Consider the following 19999-nt stretch of genomic DNA (forward strand, 5'->3'; position numbering starts at 1 on the left):
CAGTTGGTAGTGAAAAAACAAAAGCTTTGCATATTTGCTTTGATACGGCAAATCAAATGGTGCCCAATGCCGCTTAGTTTCTCCATGAAAGTAACGTGCCAGTGCTTTTGTTATTGGTGTCAGATTGAACCTCAGCGTTTAAGCTTATACGTTACATTCTTAAAGGGTATGAAAATTTGTGTATTTTACTCTATTGGGTTCTTGCTTGTTTGTTTGTTTGTTTGTTTTTTTTTTTTGGGCTCTATATTCAAATTTTGTTGTGATTGTTAGTATAGATTTTGGTGGGTTTTCCAGCTGGGCATTGAATTTTGATGCCTCTTGGTTGCCTTTTGTGTAATGGGTGTTTGGTGGTGTTATGGTATTTGGTGTTTTCTGGGTGCATGCGTTACTTGCTGTTCTATATAGCCCGGTTGTGCTCAGAACCTGTTTGTGCTTGAGTTTTGTTATCTAGCTTTGTGGTTTGTTCAGAATCAGTATCTATTTGAGTTCTTGGTTTCTGGATAGGTCTTGTTTTGATCAGTTTGAGTTCTTTGATACAGGAGACAGCTTCTTTTGCCCATTTGCTCTCACTCAGTAACAAAGGTATGGTTTTTTTTTTTCTTGTTATTCTTGCTGCTCTTGTTATTCTTGACATTCTTGTTATTTGGTTATCTTTTTGTTGGGAATTGAGCATTACTGAATTGAAGAGTTTGATTTGCATTGTACTGAATACATGGGCCCGATATTCACTAATTTTTCAGTGGATTGTTTGAGAATTTTGCTGCTCATTTGCAATTTAAACAAATTTTCTATATGTATATTCTTTAATTTTTTTCTTTTTGATTTTTTGGATTATATAGGCTTTTTGTCTGTAGATTCAACTGGTGACTTGACTCTTGTTGTTCAAGAAATGGATGAAGTTACTGATATTGTTAGGAAGAAAGGTAGTAAGAAAGGGTCTGTATCTGTCTCACCCAGGGATAAAGGACAAAACAAGAGAAAATTAGGAGATCCTTCTATAGGGAACCCGGTTAATGCCCCCCTGTCCTTGACTGAGTTCCCTAGGTATGAGTTCTCTCCCGAGAAATCTCAAAGCTCTCTATGTGAAGTCAAATTGGAGGCAGGGTTGGATCAGCCTAAAGAAGGACCAGAAACGGAAGCCTCTGATCCTTTTGACTGGGAGGATGATCCTCTTGCATGTCAGCTTGAAAAAATTTTGTTGTCTAACTTGCAAGAGGTTTTCCAAAATGCAATAGAGAAGCTTGTTGAACTTGGGTATAGCGAGGAGGTTGCTGAAAAGGTCGTTTCGAGGGGTGGCCTTTATTTTGAAGGTAAAGACCCTACGATGAATATCGTGAAAGATACTCTCTATTTTTTGGAGCAAGGGAAAGATACCAGCGCTTCAAGAGACAACAAGTTTGATGACGTACAGCAGCTGGTTGAGTACACGATGTTGGAAATAGTCGGTGTGCTTAGGGAGGTTAGGCCATCCTTATCTGCTGTAGAAGCAATGTGGTTATTGTTGATATGTGACTTGAACGTTCCACAAGCTATTGCATTAGAAGGAGATCCTTTTAGTGGTTTTGGTTGTAAAGATGTTTCAGGAGAGAGCTCCTCTAGTTCCTCTATTCCCCAATTCAAATCTGAGGCACAAAGCTCTGGAACCACGCTTGCAAATCCCAAAGAACCAAATTTCCAGAAGCCTTCACTCCTTAATGCTCAAAATCCTCTGCCTAAAACAGTCAAATTTGGAAGTTTCCCGAATTTACCCAACCCTAAAGATCTTGCTTCGGAAAGGGTAACTCCAGAAAAAGAGAGTACAGTTTCATTGTCATTCACTGTAGAGAAATCCTTTGGTACCACTGAAGAATGTGTCCAGCCTACTGAACAAAGTTGTACCTGTGAAGAAAAATCAGGAGCTGGTCGGAAGGGGCGGACCAAGAAAGAACTTGCAGCACTTCGGCACAAGTGCATTCATATGGATAAAAGTAACAAGACTTATGGATCAAAAGGGAGTTATAGACCTGGGAAACACTCTAGCTTTGGTGGTTTTGTTTTAGAAAAAAAACTGAAACCACCATCTGAACTTGCTGGTGTACAGATGAAAAATGTTGTCTCAAAGAGAGGTACAGAAGTTGGAGCTGAAGTCCCTTTAGCAGATGGAAGTCTTCCTGTTAGCAAGACTCTGTCTACTTTACCTGCAACAGAAAATGCTCCCACATCTACATCGCCTACAGCTGCGATGAAATCCAACCCAAAGGCCCAGGTCAACACCTCTAAGGCTCCTCAGATTCCTGATTATTATGCTGGAATTCCATATGACAAGTCTCTGGGAAAGTATGTACCTCAAGATGAGAAGGATGAACTGGTTTTGAAACTGGTTCGACGGCTGCAAGAACTACAGGATGAGCTGCAATGTTGGACTGAATGGGCCAATCAGAAGGTTATGCAGGCTGCTCGTAGGCTTGGCAAGGATCAGGCTGAGCTTAAAGCATTGAGACTAGAGAAGGAAGAAGCTGAAGAAAAGAAAAAGGAGAAGAAAATCTTAGAGGAGAACACAACTAAGAGGCTGTCTGAGATGGAAAATGCCTTGGGTAATGCCACTGCTGAGGTTGAGATAGCAGATTCTACTCTTCGCAGGCTTGAGGTGCAAAATTCAGTGCTGAAGGAGGAGTTAGAGGCTGCAAAATTACGGGCTTCAGAGTCAGCTGCAAATTATCAAGAAACAGTGGAGAGGGAGCAGACGACAATGAAAAAGGTCCAGTCATGGGAGGGGCAAAAGGCAGCATTGCAGGAAGAGCTTGGGACAAAGAAGGAAATGGTAGATGAGTTGCAAAAGGAATCAGGCAAGGCTAAGAATCTCTACAACAAAACTGAGGTTTGCTCACATACAATTTATCTGTTATGTGTGTGTGTGTGTGTGTGTGTGTGTGTGTATAGCTCTTACAGCAGTGGTGAACTAATGGATATCACGTGCAAATATGGTTATTATATACTCAAAAATATTTGCCTTGCATTGGCACCAGGTCACACTTTGTCTCTTTCAAACATACTAGGTAGGTCATAGAATTGAAAGGCACCAAGAGAACACATGGCACATACTATAAACACTTCCTACCTTTGTTGCTTTCCAGCAAAATACATCGGCAAAATTCCCTGCAGTTCCTATTTCAAGACTTACATTACAGTAACTGTATGACCAAGCATTGGATAATGCTATTGTTAACACATCAGGAGTTCTCTTTGTCATTGAATCAACTTGATTGGTTTATGTGGCCCCAATGTCTAAACAAGGGAAGGAACAAAACACCAAATAAATCAGTGTTGAAGCTGGTAAAATTAGCCAGTGAGATTGCATTTTGACATGGGCTTGGCTCACTATGCATGTAAAAGCTCCATTGTATGCCATCCTTACCATTTAATTTCATAATGCCATTTCTTAACTATTCAAACTATAGAGAAGATCTGAAAACTTCTGTGCTTTCTTTTCATGCGCTAATGTGTCTATGTTGTAGACAAATGATTTTTATGGTTTTCATTGCCTGGAACTTCTTCACTAGTAGTAGTTAATATTATTGCAGGCCCGATGGAAACAAGAGAGGATGGAGAAGGAAAACCTACTTGCACAGGCTGCCTCCATAAGACAGGAAAGGGAAAGACTTGAAGCTCAAGCAACAGCAGAGGAGGAAATGATCAAACAGAAAGCAGAAGGTGAAGTGCAGAAATATAAAGAAGAAATCAAAAAGCTTGAGCAGAAGCTTTCCCAAATGAAAATGGAGGCTGACTCTTCTGCAATAGCAGCACTTCGGAGTGGCACTGAAGCAAGTTCCTCCTCAACAGGCAGCTCGGGTGTCCAAGCTATGCAGCGCAACCAGAATCCTCAAGGCTTAAAACAGGAGCGGGAGTGTGCCATGTGCCTATCAGAGGAAAAGACAGTGATTTTCCTTCCATGTGCACACCAGCTTCTCTGTGCAAAATGCAATGAGCTCCATGAGAAAAAAGGGATGATAGACTGCCCTGCCTGCAGAGCCCCAATTATGTTGAGGTTTAATGCACGTTTTGCTCATCCATAGCAGCTGGACACCTTTTAGCAGGAATCGAGAATGGAGAATTGTAGTGATGATTTGCAAATGGATCCTCTAAAGAGACTCCATTTCGAATCATTTTAGATCAATATGGATCCCCTTCCCCTTTTCTTTTTTGTGTTCCTTTTTGGGTTTTTCATAGTTCATACCAAAAAAAAAAAAAAAAAGAAGAAGCAAAAACCCAAAACAAACAAAAAAAGAAAGAAAAAGAAAAAACAGAAATGAAAAAAGTAGTTCATAGAGTCAAAATTACCTTTGTAAAGCAAGCTAAAGCTTTTAATAGAAATGAAATCCACCTCCTTCTTCTTCTTCTTCTTTAGTATAATTATTATAAAAAATATTGCTCTGATATTTCAACACTAAAATTATCCATCCTTGTAATTAGCTTACTTGTTTTTTTTCTTTTCTCTGAATTATGATAGCTTATAGTGGTAGGTAAGGAGTGCATGCCTGACCATAAGCTCCTAGTTTGTTACCTAAGAAATTCTCAGGCATCTACAACAAAGTTAAATTCTCATGCTCCTCATATTGCTAAGGAATCTCTATATTGGCTTCAAAGATCACCTTGTGGCAGAAAATCTACCTTTAAATTCATGAACATTTCAAAGCAAGCTTGTTTCATTGTAGCTACAATGCACATCTTCAGGTTATACCATGTTTTTTGCCAATCTCATGGAAGGGGAAAGAAAAGGGCAACATGAAGCATTTGTAGTACTATTGCATAATGCATTAACAAGGAAGAGTAAAGAAACCAAGAAAATTTGGAGATCTTGTGGTCCTTGTAGAAAAGCAGTTTGGATGACCTAGTCCAGAAAGGAGATTATGGTGGAATACAATTCAAAGGACAAAATTCAATCAAGATAGATTGGAGCTTGCTCTGGAAATTATCAGGCTTGCCTATTGGTTTCAGTAGGTGTCTTAGTTTGTTTGAGCTTTTGCCTAGGCCCAACAAGATCCTTACTTTGCTGCCATTTCTCGATAATTTGGGCTCATTAAGCTGAGCTTTTCTCATTGATACGTCCTTTTCATTATGAAGCCCACACTAGCCTTACCCAGTACAATTACAAGAAATTGCTATTGCTTTTCGTTATGATGGTTATTTCGGCCAAGAGCCATGAGCTTAACTAAGACTTTTGATGTTTTTAATCGGGACATTCATGGTTCAAATCAATTTCTTTTTACCCAATTATAGAAATATTAAAAACAAAATTGTAGTTATTCTAACCCATGCGTGCGCACACACAAACTTTAGTTGGCTATGGATTTTTATTAATTTATCTTTTGTGGAGAAACCATTTGCATGTGTGGTATACTTGGATCCGATTTTACTGCTCTATGAATGAGTCCTGTGTTTAGAAAGGTGTTTGGTATAATTAGATTTTAGGTTTAGCTGTTAGAATTTACTTAAAGAATTATATAGTGGTAGATTAGCCATCAATGATAAAAGTCTAAAACATGTGCATTCTTGTCCTTATTAGCATGTGTGTTGTGTCTGTCCACTTCTCTTTTCCATTTTCTTTATTTTGGTTTGCTCCTCCTATTCATATATGTTAGTTGATGGCAGTGCAGTTTTCAGGGGTAGTTCACAGTGGTTAATTACTAATTAGTTCGTCTTTCAATTTAATTGAATTAATAAAATTAGAGATATAGGGAAAAGTCTATATTGGTAAAACACGTTTGGCAGTTTCATTCAGTGGTCAAAATCTCTTTTTAGAAATAAGATAGGATTTCAAACTTTGGTATCAATTATTTGATGATTATTCTCTATCATTATACGCAAGACAGCAATCACCAAATGGGTTTTCTTTTGGTAGGTGTAATTTGATAAGGTCCTTTATTTAACAAAAAAACTTAATTAATTGAGCTGATTGGAATGTACCAAATATTTCACTTTAAATCTTGTTAACAAGGATTTTTAAATATAAAAGAACAACAAACATGTGCATCAATTTAGTGACAATGTTCCTAAATATAGGTAGTATGAACCTTCTATAGTACCTCCAAGAAAACAGAAAGGTCCTATAAAATCATCCATGATTTCTTGCATCTTCATCATATATAGTTTCCTATCTTACAATCAAAATTGTGAGCATATAACACAAATTTGTCAACCTTTTCCTTTGTTAACAATATGAAGATGCAAATTTAGCTGGCGTTCTCATTCTAAATTGATGTACAAGCAAAATAAGACAAGTTAAAGAATCTTATTGTTACATTAGAGTGCCGTATACTCCTAACACATACACAAGAGTCAAGAATGATAGCTGATGTGCTAAGTATTGAAAGAACTGATCCTTGATTCTTGATATTGAACAACATTATTGTAAACTATATATAGGAAAATGACCAATTTACTTAAAAGGCACGACGTTGATATGTCCAACTGTTTTTTTTTTTTTTTTTTTGAACCTCATTTTTCATTGCCTATCAGAAAAGGAAGCTGTATATACATTCGTATTTTTTTTTTTAAGTTCTTTTTTTTGTACAAAGCAAATATACTTTGAAATATTACAGTTTTTTTTTTTTTAATATAGAAAAATAAATAGACTTTAGTAATAGTTACTATAATTATTTATCGTACTAATATTCTTTTCATGTTTTTCTAAAATTCATTTCTCATTGCTTATTGGGAAAAGAACACACATGAGAATGGTTACATATATGATTGTCACATAATCAGTTAGAAGTGATTTCTCAAAATCGGTTAAAGGATTACTTTATCTTTGATACATGTACATACTTTAAACAAAAAAAAAAAAAAAAATCATTTTTAATAGACAACACATATTCTATAATCTTTTAAAAAAAAAAAACATGTATTAGACGTTTTCCATATTATTCTTGTACAAGAATACTTCAATTAACTAAAATTTAGTACTTTTTATTATAATTATTTATTGTACTATGACCACCGCACACCCTTGGTGCGATGGTCACTCCACAAGTATAAGTGCTTGTAGGGTGTGGGGGTCAAGGGCCGGGGTTCAAGTTTTCAGGAAGGAGCTTCACACACATATATACTTAGATTAGGTTAGAGTAGAATTTCTATCTTGTATAAAAAAAAAAATTTATTGTACTATGTGTGTTATTATATATAACATTAAATTGAATAGATGCTAGTTTTATTCCATGTGTTAATTTAGTTTTGAATTTTAGTATATTTCTTACTCTTGAAGGGTGGAATTTAGTATAGCAATTTAGTTTTAAATATTGCTATATTATCTATGTGTATTGTATATGCATGTTGAGAGATTAGAATTCTCCACGGGTAAATTTTGACACATTATCAATAATTGAATAGATATTAAAATGATGATAATTAAATTTTATTTTGAATTAATGTCAGAGATTATGAAAAAAAAATCTAATACTCATTTCAAAATGAATTAATATAACGGAATGGAATTATATTAAGAATTTCACAGAATCCTAATCTTACGTAGAGTTTAGGTTGCCGAATGGAGGCATTAATTAACTATTGCCCAAAGAGTCGTGTAATAGTCAATAATCTTTATTATATATTTTTTTAAAAAGAAAAACCTATATACGATTGTCATTATAATAACTCATAGTCTCTTTGGGTTTCATCATCAATATCACTAGCATTTTGTCTCATGTCCAAGTTCGCATTCAATGGATAGCAATGTCATATTTATTATAATGAACCTTTTGCAGTATTAGGGGGAGAAAATGCTCTCTCCTCTACCACATATTTAACAAGATTTATTTTTATTGATATAGATAAAATTAACCAGACAGGAAATAACAGAATTAATGATATTTTGTCACTTAGACAGATAAACATATTATTGTGAACCTTCTAAGGTGAAACTTGTATTATAATATAAGCCTATTCATATTCATGAATTTTTTTTTAGAGAGAGTTTTAACCTATGACATTCACTCTTGATGATAATTCTTTATTATCAGACTAAGATACTAATTAATTTTTGGTGTAAGCGAAGATTGAACCACAGATCTCTTATACAACCTTCAAATAATTTACTAGTTAAACTAACTAGATCCCACAATATTTTTACATATCCATGAATCTTGTCAGTCTGTATTGGGTTTTCAATGATCTGTATGTAGACTATTTATCAAGAAGTCAAATTTGGTTAAATTTATCAATCCATACATCAAATGACGTAAGTTTGTATATATTTGTCCGAGTATTTTAAGTATATTTTTGTCAAGAAATGACATTTTAATCAATTACTTTTGTGGTCATTTTCTATTTACTCGAGCTAATCCACCTTTCATTATGCCATTATGGCTATGGCCATGGCCGTCTAAAGAGCTGTTAATGCTTGATAATTATCAAGAGCAAGTTTTGGGTTCAATGTGCAAAATTGTTGGACTTGATAGGATGCTATCATGTGTCAACATCCTATCAGTTCAGTACACATGAACATTGGATCTAAGTCGATTCCACTATCAAATACATTTAGTTTTAGACACATGTAATGTATTTTCCATCACATTCCTTTTAAAAGATACATTTATATCATATTATATATTCCAATGGCTAAAACTTAGACAAAGTTTAGGTATTATATCTTAGATTATTTAATTAAATTCAATCATATGATTCTATTGATCATGAAATAAGAACAACATTAATAATTTTCAAAGAAAATTACATTCAATTATGTAGTCATTAGTCAATGCAACTATACAATTGAATTCACAACGACAAAACCACCATCCTCTCCCAAGAATAATCAATAAGGAAAAAGCACTCTTATCAAGCTTATCAGTTTTTAGAGTAATTCTATCGTAAAAATACTAAAATTCTTTTGGGTCACTTTTAAAATGATGGCATTGGATCTTGTCATGTCATTAACATGTAATCCAACATTATTTTAGCATTGTTATTTTGGTATCTATTTAAATTACTGATCACAAAAAAAAGGAGTAAATTACATATTTAATTCTTAATCTTTACATCATATTTCAATTTAGTGTCTAACATTTACATCATATTTTAATTTAGTTTCTAACCTTTTAATTGTGTCAATTTGGTCTCTAACCTTTCAATATTGTGTCAATTTAGCTTATGCCGTTATATCTTAAATAAAAATTGTTGACATGGCAAACGACCAACCTAAAATTTAAGTTTATTGTCACATCAACAAAAGCTAATTTTTTGTTTTGGTCATTAGACACATCATCAATTTTCATTCAAAAGATAATGACAGAGATTAAATTGATACGGTACTAAAAAGTTAGATTTAAAATATAGTGTATAGGATAGAGATTTAGCGTAATTCATCTAACAAAAAAATTTTAATATACACCCATTTTAGAATAGACGAGTAAGATTTTGAAAAGTCTACTGTCTTAAAAACTTTATGCCCCTCATAACAAGTTATTTTAATTCCGACAATCTGCTCGAAAGAAGGATATTTTGTCCAAATGATTTGATGTAAATAATTGATCCACTTGCGGGGATGTCAGAGTGAGACACTTACAGATTTTTAAAAGTAAAATGCCTAGTGGTTTCCTTCATGTTCAAATGGATGAATTCCACTGTTGTTTTGTGCGGCGCAGGTTTGCCTATCCGATGCAAAATGTATGATCCAAAATAAACAAATAAATCAGATGCAGAAGGATTTACTAAATCAGATAGAACCAATCATGGTATGCAGAAAGGGCTTATCAGATTACTTTAGAAAAATGTCATACTAAATTCATTATGAAAGCCAACCAGTACTGGGCTTAAAAACCAACTTACCACTGTGGGGTAATAGCTTGGTGGTAGAAGTTTTGTATAGTTTAGATGACGTTTGGTAGGAGTTGAGCAGTTTGAGTAATGACACTTCAACGAATAGGTTGTGCTCACAATGATAGTCTCATCAAGGTCATAGTAATACACGTAATATTACTCTTACTTTCATTTAATGTAGGGCTGATGAGTCCACACCATAGAGCCATTTTTTTATTAAAAATAAAAAAACCAACTTTTGCCTCAAGTGCAATATTCTTACCTAAAGCAATAAACTATTTGTTTTGGGAATCAAAACACTAAACTAACTTCTATGACAGGGCTGGGTGCTATTGGAATGCTTCATTTAAATTGGCTTTGAGGGTACAAGGATCTAGTAAACAATGTAAGAAACACACACAAGACAAATATAGAAGCACTATATATGGTCCAGCTGAGGCAGTGGACCATATAACAGGACAATAATAAAAACTCTTGTACTATCATTTTTATGATTTGATCTGAATGGAGTTTAGTGACTCTAGCAAGTTCAAGCTCAAGCCCTATGGCGCTTGTTGGCATGAAGTAGAATTATGTATTAATGAGTTTAGTAAAGTATAGTTCCAACTCAAATAGTTTGAAGAACATTGAGCATCCAAGCCATGTGAATTGTGCTTTGCAACATAAAAGCTCTGGTCACTACTTAGGTAAGATTGGTTATGCTCATGAATGCAAGCTATTTTATGATGTTCAACTACCACCTAGGGCTAGATATGTGGCAATTGTTTGAGTTCATTCAATATGTACTCTCTATGATTCGAGAAGGGAGCCCATTATAGCTTATAGGGAAACAATCTCAATTGTCCATTGAAGGTTTAGGTGGTCATATAAAATTGAATGCCACATTTAAATGGAGTGCATTTAGTTTCCTCCCAAACTTTAAGAAGTAGATACATTTTTCTTTCAAAATTAATTATACACTTCTGAATTTCTGCTTTGACTACTTTATTTGTCTTTTAATGCTTAACATCCTGTTAGTGTGATTACTATCTATAATTAGTATGGATAAGTTTTCCTTCAAACTAATCTAATCCATTATGTGTCCGTTCATAAGTTAACCATAAATATTAAATCACATAATTTAATAAATAATTTAAACAAGTCACATGATTCAGTTATGTAACTAAAAGTATACATGCATTTTCATTTGATTTGTCATGGTGAAAGAATTTTTCTCTAAATAGATTGGGAGGAAAGTTCTGTACATATAGAAAATGCCACAATTACATGGTTAGCATTAAAAGCTAGTGACTTTTTTTTTTGGTTGATAATTTGATAGTTGGGGTGAGAAGGATTTGAGTCTTAGATGTCTCTGTTGAGAACACCCAAATGTGCTAACAAGTTGAGTTACAAAACTCTTGACAGTGACGTGTAAGCTAGAGATCCTTAATTTTTTGTTGTTGTTGTTGTTTTCTCATAGTCCCCTTACTAGTATTTGGAAAAATGTAAAAATTGCATGACAGAAATATATAACACGTCCTTGGGGAACAAGACTAATTTACTACAGTTCATGCTTGCCCATCCCATCCAGCCATTTAATTGAAATTCCTAAAACTAGACATCCCTATTGAATAAGTAGCTTTAAATTCACCATGGCAATTGACCTCTGATAGGTATTAGACCTTTGTCTTCATCATTAATCTTGCAGGTTACAGCGCTCTTCCCCACTCTCTAAATTATAGGCCTTGCCATCATCATTAAGGAGTGTTATGTAGAGTTCTTATCAGTAAGATTATTAGAAGAAACTCCCAACAGCCACAACTCATAAGCAAATGTACAAATGGTGACAACAAGAGAGACTTGTCATTTTGCTAGGATCATAATAAGTGCTCCCAAGACCAAACAACCCCATGCATTTGGCATTTACCTTGATACATCAAATCCAGGCTAGACCCACATATTAAATTACCTATAAATAAGAAAATTATCTACCTAATCTTATATTAAAAACAGAAAGTATCGAGTGCATGCCACATTTGTCAACTTTTTGATTCTGGCTACCTTTTATAGAGGCTAAGAGGAGCCTTCGCGGGACCTCATGGTGAAATTATGCAAACACCTCATGGTGAAATTATGCAAACACCCCTTGGGGATCCCAGTTGCAGGGGCATTAAAAATTAGATTCATGTAATGGCACTGAATTCCATAAGCCAATGAAAATAAGCTCCTTCGTGTGTCATTGTGTCCAGCTTATTTGATTAGCATTTTTTATGGAAATAAACTAACTACTAAATACATGCACAGACTTTAATTGATTAGCATTTAGATTAGTAAGTGTCATGTTTATCTATTGCTGTAACTATTCATTTATAAAAATAATAATTGTGAGGACGAGGAGCCATATTTTAATTTAAATTGGCAACCAAGATTATTTCCGATGATACACCTCGGACTTCGGGGACGAGCATTAACTGTATGAGGCGCATGAAATTAAAATATCACAAAGGGAAGAAAGCAGACTCGGCACAAAATACAAGATGGATGAAGGAAGAAGTGTGTAGAAGCCATCCCCTCTGCATTAAATACAAGACAACCACTTCCCTGGCCGCATTAATGAGGAAATGACCGTGAACAGTGGTGACACAGCTAAGATTGTAGGGTAAAAGCTTACTAATATGTTCTGAATGAGACAGAAGTCCTAGAAATGCAATCTCAGCCCTCCAAGTGTAGGATTAGGATGATTTGTGTTTAAATATAAAAGAAAAATTAGGATCCATATGTAGGGGATCGAGAAAAAGAAGGAGAGGAGGACTTTGTACCCAAGAACTGAAATATTTGTATTAGTAAAAAAGAACCATTCATATGTATAAAAGAAACATTCCTCAGGCCAGACCGAGGAGCCTCTTTTTTTTCATAATTTATTGCCCTAGTCATTTCATTTGCATTTTATCTCATTGTGATTAACTTTAACTTACTGAGTGATCAATATCCAACCCATTCTCTAACAAATCTATTGTAGTGGGCTTATTAGGCCACTGTTTGAGTAATTTTTGGGCCATGGGTCAAGTTGTGCCATTACAATAATAATCATAAATTTATATATATATATATATATATATATATATATATATATATAAATTAAGTGTAGATTTTATGCGAGAGAGTATGAAGTTCATTGAATTTGTCAATGAAATAAATTGATATATTATTAATTATTTATAATTGTGTATTAATTTTTATTAGAGCTATGATTACTTATATAAATTTTATATAAAATATTATTTTTATTTAGAATAATTATAATAATAACAACAATATTTGATTTGGAATATGTCACTCTTCTTTGTGTTATATATTAAGAATATTATTCTATGCAATTAAAAAGATTACTAATAGGATAAATAATTTTTTTTTATTAATTATTTATCAATAATGAAATTTTGATGTCAATTTACTAAGATTTATATGAGAAATAATTGATTTGAAATATGGTATTCTTGGTCAAATTTATTTACTTTCACAATAGATGAAACAAAGTCCAACAAAAAAGAAGAAAAATTTAATACTAACACACATTAAGAATGATATTTGAATTTTCATTTATCAAAATGACATTTACATTTTTGAGTAGGCATGAAACATGCATATCTATATTAGTAACTATATTGTGCAATTTTCAAATTTGAAAATACATATAGTATGATCAAATTACTATACTACTCTAATTTTTTTTCAATTTTTTCTATAAAAATAGAACACTAAATATTTCGATTTTTATTACAAAGAAAATTAATGAAGTATTAGAGAAAACTAATAATAAAATACACCACATATCGTGTGCGAATTTGGCTCGTAATAATAATAAATTTACTAAAAAAAATACCTAACTCCAAACAAAAATATGACCATATATCTTAATTAAAATTTTGGAGTAAATGCTAATGTTTTTAAAATGACTTTCTTTATTTAAAATTTATCCATCTTAGTTTAGGAATTTAACTATAAATTAAGTTACTATAATGTTTTGCTATGATCATACACCCATAAAATTTAAATATCATAACTACCCATTGATTATATATAAAACAAGTTTGGGTTTTAACCTCCACTTTCAAAATGGAAACCTTTAATCTGTGAGTTTAGTTCTCACAATGCTGATCTAAGATTATGGAAGTGAGTTTTGATGCCAAAAAACGTCATTTTTTCAATGTCTCACAAGAAAAAGGATTTGAAGCTACTCATTTGGCAAAACGTTTTCTACTTGGTACTACTGATAAAGTGTGGAGATTATAAACGTGGTTAAGTTATAGACTCCTCATATTTGTTAATGCTTTCCAAAAAAAAAAAATCTTTTATTTCAATTTTAGGCAAACTTCTTTTTACTGTTTTTGCAATTCTTTTATTAATGTTTGTTTAAACAATTATAAGTCTTGCCAAAAGAAAGAAGCATTTGTTTTGGTATGAAGAATGCTTATGTTTTCTCTTTCCTCTTTTCCTATGATATAGGTTAATATTATCCAATAAAATTTACTATTGATTCCTCGTAAATAAAAAAACTTGAGTTTTAAATTGAATATGGTGCATAAAAAAGTAAATTGAAATATGTTTATCACATGGATGTTTGAACTTTGAACCGCATTTGCATCTCATTCATAGTATTGCATTTAGTGCCAATTTGGTACAGTGTTTTGAAATTGTATTATTATTATTTATAGATTAGATATAATTTCAACTTTATTCTCAAAAAAAAATATATATAATCTCAACTTATAACTCCATGATAATTGTGAAATTGTACTTTTTGAAATACACCATTTTAAAATTTTGCATTTTTTTTAATATAATTATTTCAAATAATTTTCAAAAACTGAAAAATAAACAATACAAAATGTCACAGCTCAATATAGGCAGGATATGGTTGTTATAAACAAAACCGTTATACAATTTTTTTTCTAATACAATATGACGTGGCGTGTATTTTAAATGAGTCTTTAACTCTTGATTTAAAAAAATAATTAAAAAAACCTCACAAAGATTTATTTTTTAAGAAACTAAGAACTAAAATTTTTTTGTCTTCTTTTAAACATCAAAATTTACTGAAAAATTAATTATAATTATAGTTAGTTAGTTAAAATTATTTTTACTATTTACATGTGTGTAAAAATTAAAAGTTGTTCTATCAAAAGGATTTTCAAATTCAAATTTAAAGATATATATTTTAAGGAATTTAAAAATATTTTTTAAAATAAAGTGTGGTTAATTTTCCACTATCCCTAATTTGAAATATCATATCTGTGTGTAATTTTGAAAAATCTCATGGTAAAATCCCCAATCAAATCAATTTTAAAATTGAATCCCTTCCATATAAACCAAATCTGACATTTTTCTTAACTTACAAATTTGAATAATTTGATCCATTTAAAACGTAGTTTTTTTAATTTGAATAATTTGATCCATTTAAAATGTAGATTTTTTTTCCCTTATAGCCTAATATTTAAACTTTTTAATATAATAAAACTTATGTGCATAGTATACGGTAATGATGATAAATGAATAGTAATCTGAAACATTGTACCAGTGGAGAATGAGTATTTGAAAAAAGTGTAATATACAACCATTTTTGACACACACACACACACAAAAAAAAAAATGTTGGGACCCATTGAAAGATGAAATGAGGAAGCCCACAAAACCCAGTACTAATCATCTTCCTGTATACAGTTGAGTATTTCACAAGAACAAGAACAAGAACAAGAACAAGAAAATTCCCTCAGCAAATCCTATCTTTTTTTTTTTTTTTTTAATGACAAATTTTTGGGCTCCACTATGAATGCATGGGAGTTGGATACGCCGTGTTTTGAGTGACGTGGCGTTCGAAGCAAGAATCCCACTTGCATGGCTTGGAGTTGTTGGGTGGGTCTTCTTTTATAATCTTCTTCTTTCTTTCTTTCTTTTCTGTTCTTTTTTTTTTTTTTTCTTTCTCTATTTTTTCTTTTCTTTTCCTTTAAAATAATAAAAATTAAAAATTAAAAAAGTGGGTCTTCTTCAAATTTCTTCAATGTTTCATTAACTTAATCAAAATCTCAAATGGCATTTCACTTCTGTCCAATATACACCCGCACAAAACCCATTTCTTTTATGTAGAGCAGTTGGCATTTGGCAGTAGCACCATTTCTCTCTCTCGCTCTAAAATTCAACCCCTATTTGACTGCCAAGTGTCACCAACCCATTTCCTAGAAGACTCATTGAGAGACCTTGCTTTCCTCCACCTTTAAAGAAAAGAAAAGAAATAATAAATTTGTCACTAAAAACTAACCCTCTTTTAGTACCCTTACTTATTTACCTACACAAAACAAAACAAAACAACTAAACAAAAAACAGAGCAAAAGCAGAGCAGAGTTGTTGAAGACAACTCTGCAACTATTTCCTCCCCCATTTCTCATGCCCTCACCGAGCCAACAACCCATTCTCTTCCACTCAAATTACTCCACAATGCTTAAATCACTTAACAAGAAGCTTTGCCTCCTTTACTCTCGCCTTCGTTGGCCTAGTCGCCGCCGTTCCAAGCCTAAAATTATCATCAAAAGGTTTGGAAAAAATACCTCCAAATTTCAAGATGATGCCAGTGGTGAAGTGAGCATTAATGGGTCGGCTACAGTTCATCCAAACGGCGAATTGGGTAGTCTAAACTCGGAAAAGCCGATACGGATAGCTACATTCAATGCTGCCCTCTTTTCCATGGCACCAGCAATTCCTGAGGCTGAGAAGAGAACAAGTTTTGAAATTGGAAATGGAGATATAATGAATTTCAGGAGGTCAATGGACTTGAATTTACGCGCAAAGTCTGTGAATGATCGGCCAAAAAGTATTCTAAAGCAGTCTCCCCTGCATCCAAATTCCATGAATGGTACAAACAATCTTTCAACGCAACGGAAGTATGTGAAGTCCAAGTTAAGGGTGTCGATAAACTTGCCTGATAATGAGATTTCATTGTTACGAAATAGACAGTTGAGCTTTGATGAAAGAGAAGGTTCTTCTTCTTTTTCTGCTTCTGATTCTGCTTCAAGCAGTACAATAAGTAGAGTTTTGAAAGGGAAGGCTCCTCTAAGATCCGATTCAAGCTTGCCTATAAGTATGTTAAATGGTATAGTTGGCGAGGCCTATAAAAGCAGCAGGACTGTGCTTGAAGTGCTGAGAGAGTTGGATGCTGATATATTGGCTCTACAAGATGTGAAGGCAGAGGAAGAAAAGGCCATGAAGCCTCTGTCTGATTTGGCTGATGCTTTGGGAATGAATTACATTTTTGCCGAAAGCTGGGCACCGGAGTACGGCAACGCCATCTTGTCAAGATGGCCTATCAAGCAGTGGAAAGTTCAGAAGATCTTTGATGATTCTGATATCCGGTGAGTATCATCTTCATTGAGTCAATTTTGGAATTTAATTACTCCTCTGTTTTCCTCTGCATTGATTCTGTTTTTCCATAAAAATAAAGGCATATTTCTACATTAAAGAGAGTCATAATGATGTTTTCTTATTCTTGACAAATAAAAGTGCATTCAATTATAATTTTTCTCATTCAAGTATTCATTTCATGGTCCCAAGGCCCGACCTTTCCACAACAAAGTTGACAAAATCAGTACCTTTTGATAAAGTTACCAATCATTTAGGCTTTTTTCTTATACCATTACTCTAAAATTGCTTAGGTAAATTATCAAAGACAACCCCCCCCCCCCTCCCCCACAAAGTTGTGTTTCTGAATATTATAAGATTGTGAAAATGATAATAAGAATCAGACCTATTGTATTTTTATTAATAAACTGTAATTAATCTTTAATGTATCAGTATAGTAATCCTGAGGTTCCTTCAACTGTTTTGTGTACAAACAGCTCTGATACAATAGTGGGCCTGTCAGGAATCAAGATCCCAGTTACATGAAGTATGCCATGAATCCAATGATGCAGGGTTGGAAATTTCATTATTTCACAGTTTTATATATTAGTATCATCTAAAAAATTGATAACTAATCTTTCCAGATCACTCTGACAACTACTTGACATTGCCAACATTCAATGTGGGATGGATAGGTGCCTTTATATTGCTTTATCCATTAAATTGCAGTTTGATAAGAAACACCCCATATATTGAAAAGGAAATTACAAATTACTAGTAAAGTCCCATACAATTCTACATCATTCTATAGTGACAGCACATTTATATTTTCTGAGAAAATGCACTGCTGTTCTGACAATTTCCTTGGATCTTTTTCCCCAGTGTTTTCCTAGCTTGATTCTGAGTTCAACTTATATTAAATGCCATATTAGCCAAATCACAACAGTTCTGTTATGTTTGTGATGGCTTGTGTATTTATTCCATTAGTTGTCAGAAAGATGTTGCATCTAATAAAATCCCTATGCTTTAACAATAATTTTGTTTCATTATTTGGGAGAAAATTCAAATAATGGCAAATCCTCTATCTTCAATTATTATCACTTAGTCAGCATCACTGAAATTTGAGTGACCTAGCACCTTCACTCCTTTCCAGGATTAGACTCGTTTTGTTATAACAGAAAGATAAAGTATCACAGTTAGTGTATAAAATATTAATGTTAGGTAAGATGTACATCAGGATAACTGCAATTTAGGTACGATATACCATTAAACTATTAGCATGATTTGACATATACAAGGGCTTCTCATGCCTTTAAAAACAAGTAATCCGCTATCATTGTCTTTACTTAAGTCTTACTTTTGCTAAAACAAAATAATAGTAGTTAAGAGGCCCTTGACTCTTCTTTCTGTTTTATGTACAAACATGAAAATGACTATTTTTGTTCAATGACTTATAGAAGCCAGTTCACAAATCCTAGAACTTGTTTTAAAAAATGCATTTAAAGTCAGAAATGGGGGATTCAAACTCTGGATTTTTTTTCATTGGAAACACTAGAAAATGCCAAATCACTTAAACATGATTGGCACAAGTTTTAGTACTTGACAATTGAACAAGCAACAACAATGAAAACAAATCACTATTATGTAACCCCCTTTGTGTTTTGTGAGCACAGGAATGTTCTGAAGGCCACGATTGATGTGCCCCACTTGGGAGAAGTCAATTTCAACTGCACCCTCCTTGATCATCTCGATGAGAACTGGCGAATGAAGCAGATAAATACAATAATACAGTCTAGTGATGAAGCTCACATTTTAACTGGAGGCCTCAATTCACTTGATGAAACAGATTACTCAGAAGAAAGATGGACTGACATTGTAAAGGTAAATGTAGCATGACGTCGATAGGCTCGATTATGTCTCTCTGAATTGTCATTGATAAAATTAGTAATTGGTACAATATATATGGAAAACAAAATCTACTACTACACCAATTTTATTACACAAGTCTTACAAACTAAGGCGACAATAGATGTAATTGGTGTTACTTTAATAATATAATAAATAAATATATGAATTACTTTAACATTAACCTTCATGGACTTTTGCGTTTCAGTACTATGAGGAGATAGGAAAGCCAACACCAAAGGTTGAAGTGATGAGATTTTTGAAGAGCAAACAATATACAGATGCTAAGGACTTTGCAGGAGAATGCGAATCAGTGGTCATGATTGCCAAAGGCCAAAGTACAAAATTAAATGTCACCTAATTTTTTGGCCTTAAGTTTCAAAATTGATTACCGTTCTCAATGCCTTGTACTTTGATGTAGGTGTGCAGGGAACATGCAAGTATGGAACTCGGGTTGATTACATATTGACATCACCAAATTCACCTTACAAGTTTGTTCCTGGATCATATTCAGTGTTTTCATCCAAAGGGACTTCTGATCATCACATAGTGAAAGTTGATTTAGTAAAAGTAACGAGTACAGCTGCTGAAGAAAATGTCAACAAAAAAAGGCGACAACCAAAACAGAAAGTTATAAAGGTAACACAGTCATCTCCATCAAAAGGTATATGGAAGACAAATACATGAGACTCAAAGTGATAAGTTAATTTTTTTTTTTTTTAATGTGGTTTCTGTATGTGGGAGGGGGCAGATGGTTTGGTTTTGGACCTGTTTTTTTTTTTTTTCTTCCTTCTATGCTTTGTAAATCATTTAACACTACTTTTTTAAGTGTTTAGGTAGATATTAGGCGAGGAATAAGATCTGGTGGTGTAACATTTTTTTCTATTTTCAAGAAGAATCTGTATAGTTATTGAATTGGACGTTGGAACTTATA

General features: G+C 33.2%; 2 protein-coding genes across 2 annotated transcripts; both read left to right on the forward strand.

Annotated features, from left to right (window-relative positions):
- Window positions 1-4311, forward strand: LOC142612968 (putative E3 ubiquitin-protein ligase RF298). The gene is made up of 4 exons (XM_075785143.1): window positions 1-166; window positions 540-582; window positions 840-2857; window positions 3561-4311. Exons 3-4 carry the CDS (start codon window positions 890-892, stop codon window positions 4050-4052), a joined length of 2460 nt encoding a protein of 819 aa, XP_075641258.1. The 5' UTR covers window positions 1-166; window positions 540-582; window positions 840-889; the 3' UTR covers window positions 4053-4311.
- Window positions 4312-16101: 11790 nt separating this feature from the next.
- On the forward strand, window positions 16102-19999 carry LOC142612889 (uncharacterized). The gene is made up of 4 exons (XM_075785066.1): window positions 16102-17174; window positions 18834-19041; window positions 19274-19403; window positions 19487-19999. The coding sequence occupies exons 1-4, from the start codon at window positions 16213-16215 to the stop codon at window positions 19750-19752; spliced, it is 1566 nt and encodes a 521-aa protein (XP_075641181.1). The 5' UTR covers window positions 16102-16212; the 3' UTR covers window positions 19753-19999.

This window comes from Castanea sativa, chromosome 10, assembly GCF_040712315.1.
Source record: "Castanea sativa cultivar Marrone di Chiusa Pesio chromosome 10, ASM4071231v1".
Classification (NCBI taxonomy): domain Eukaryota; kingdom Viridiplantae; phylum Streptophyta; class Magnoliopsida; order Fagales; family Fagaceae; genus Castanea; species Castanea sativa.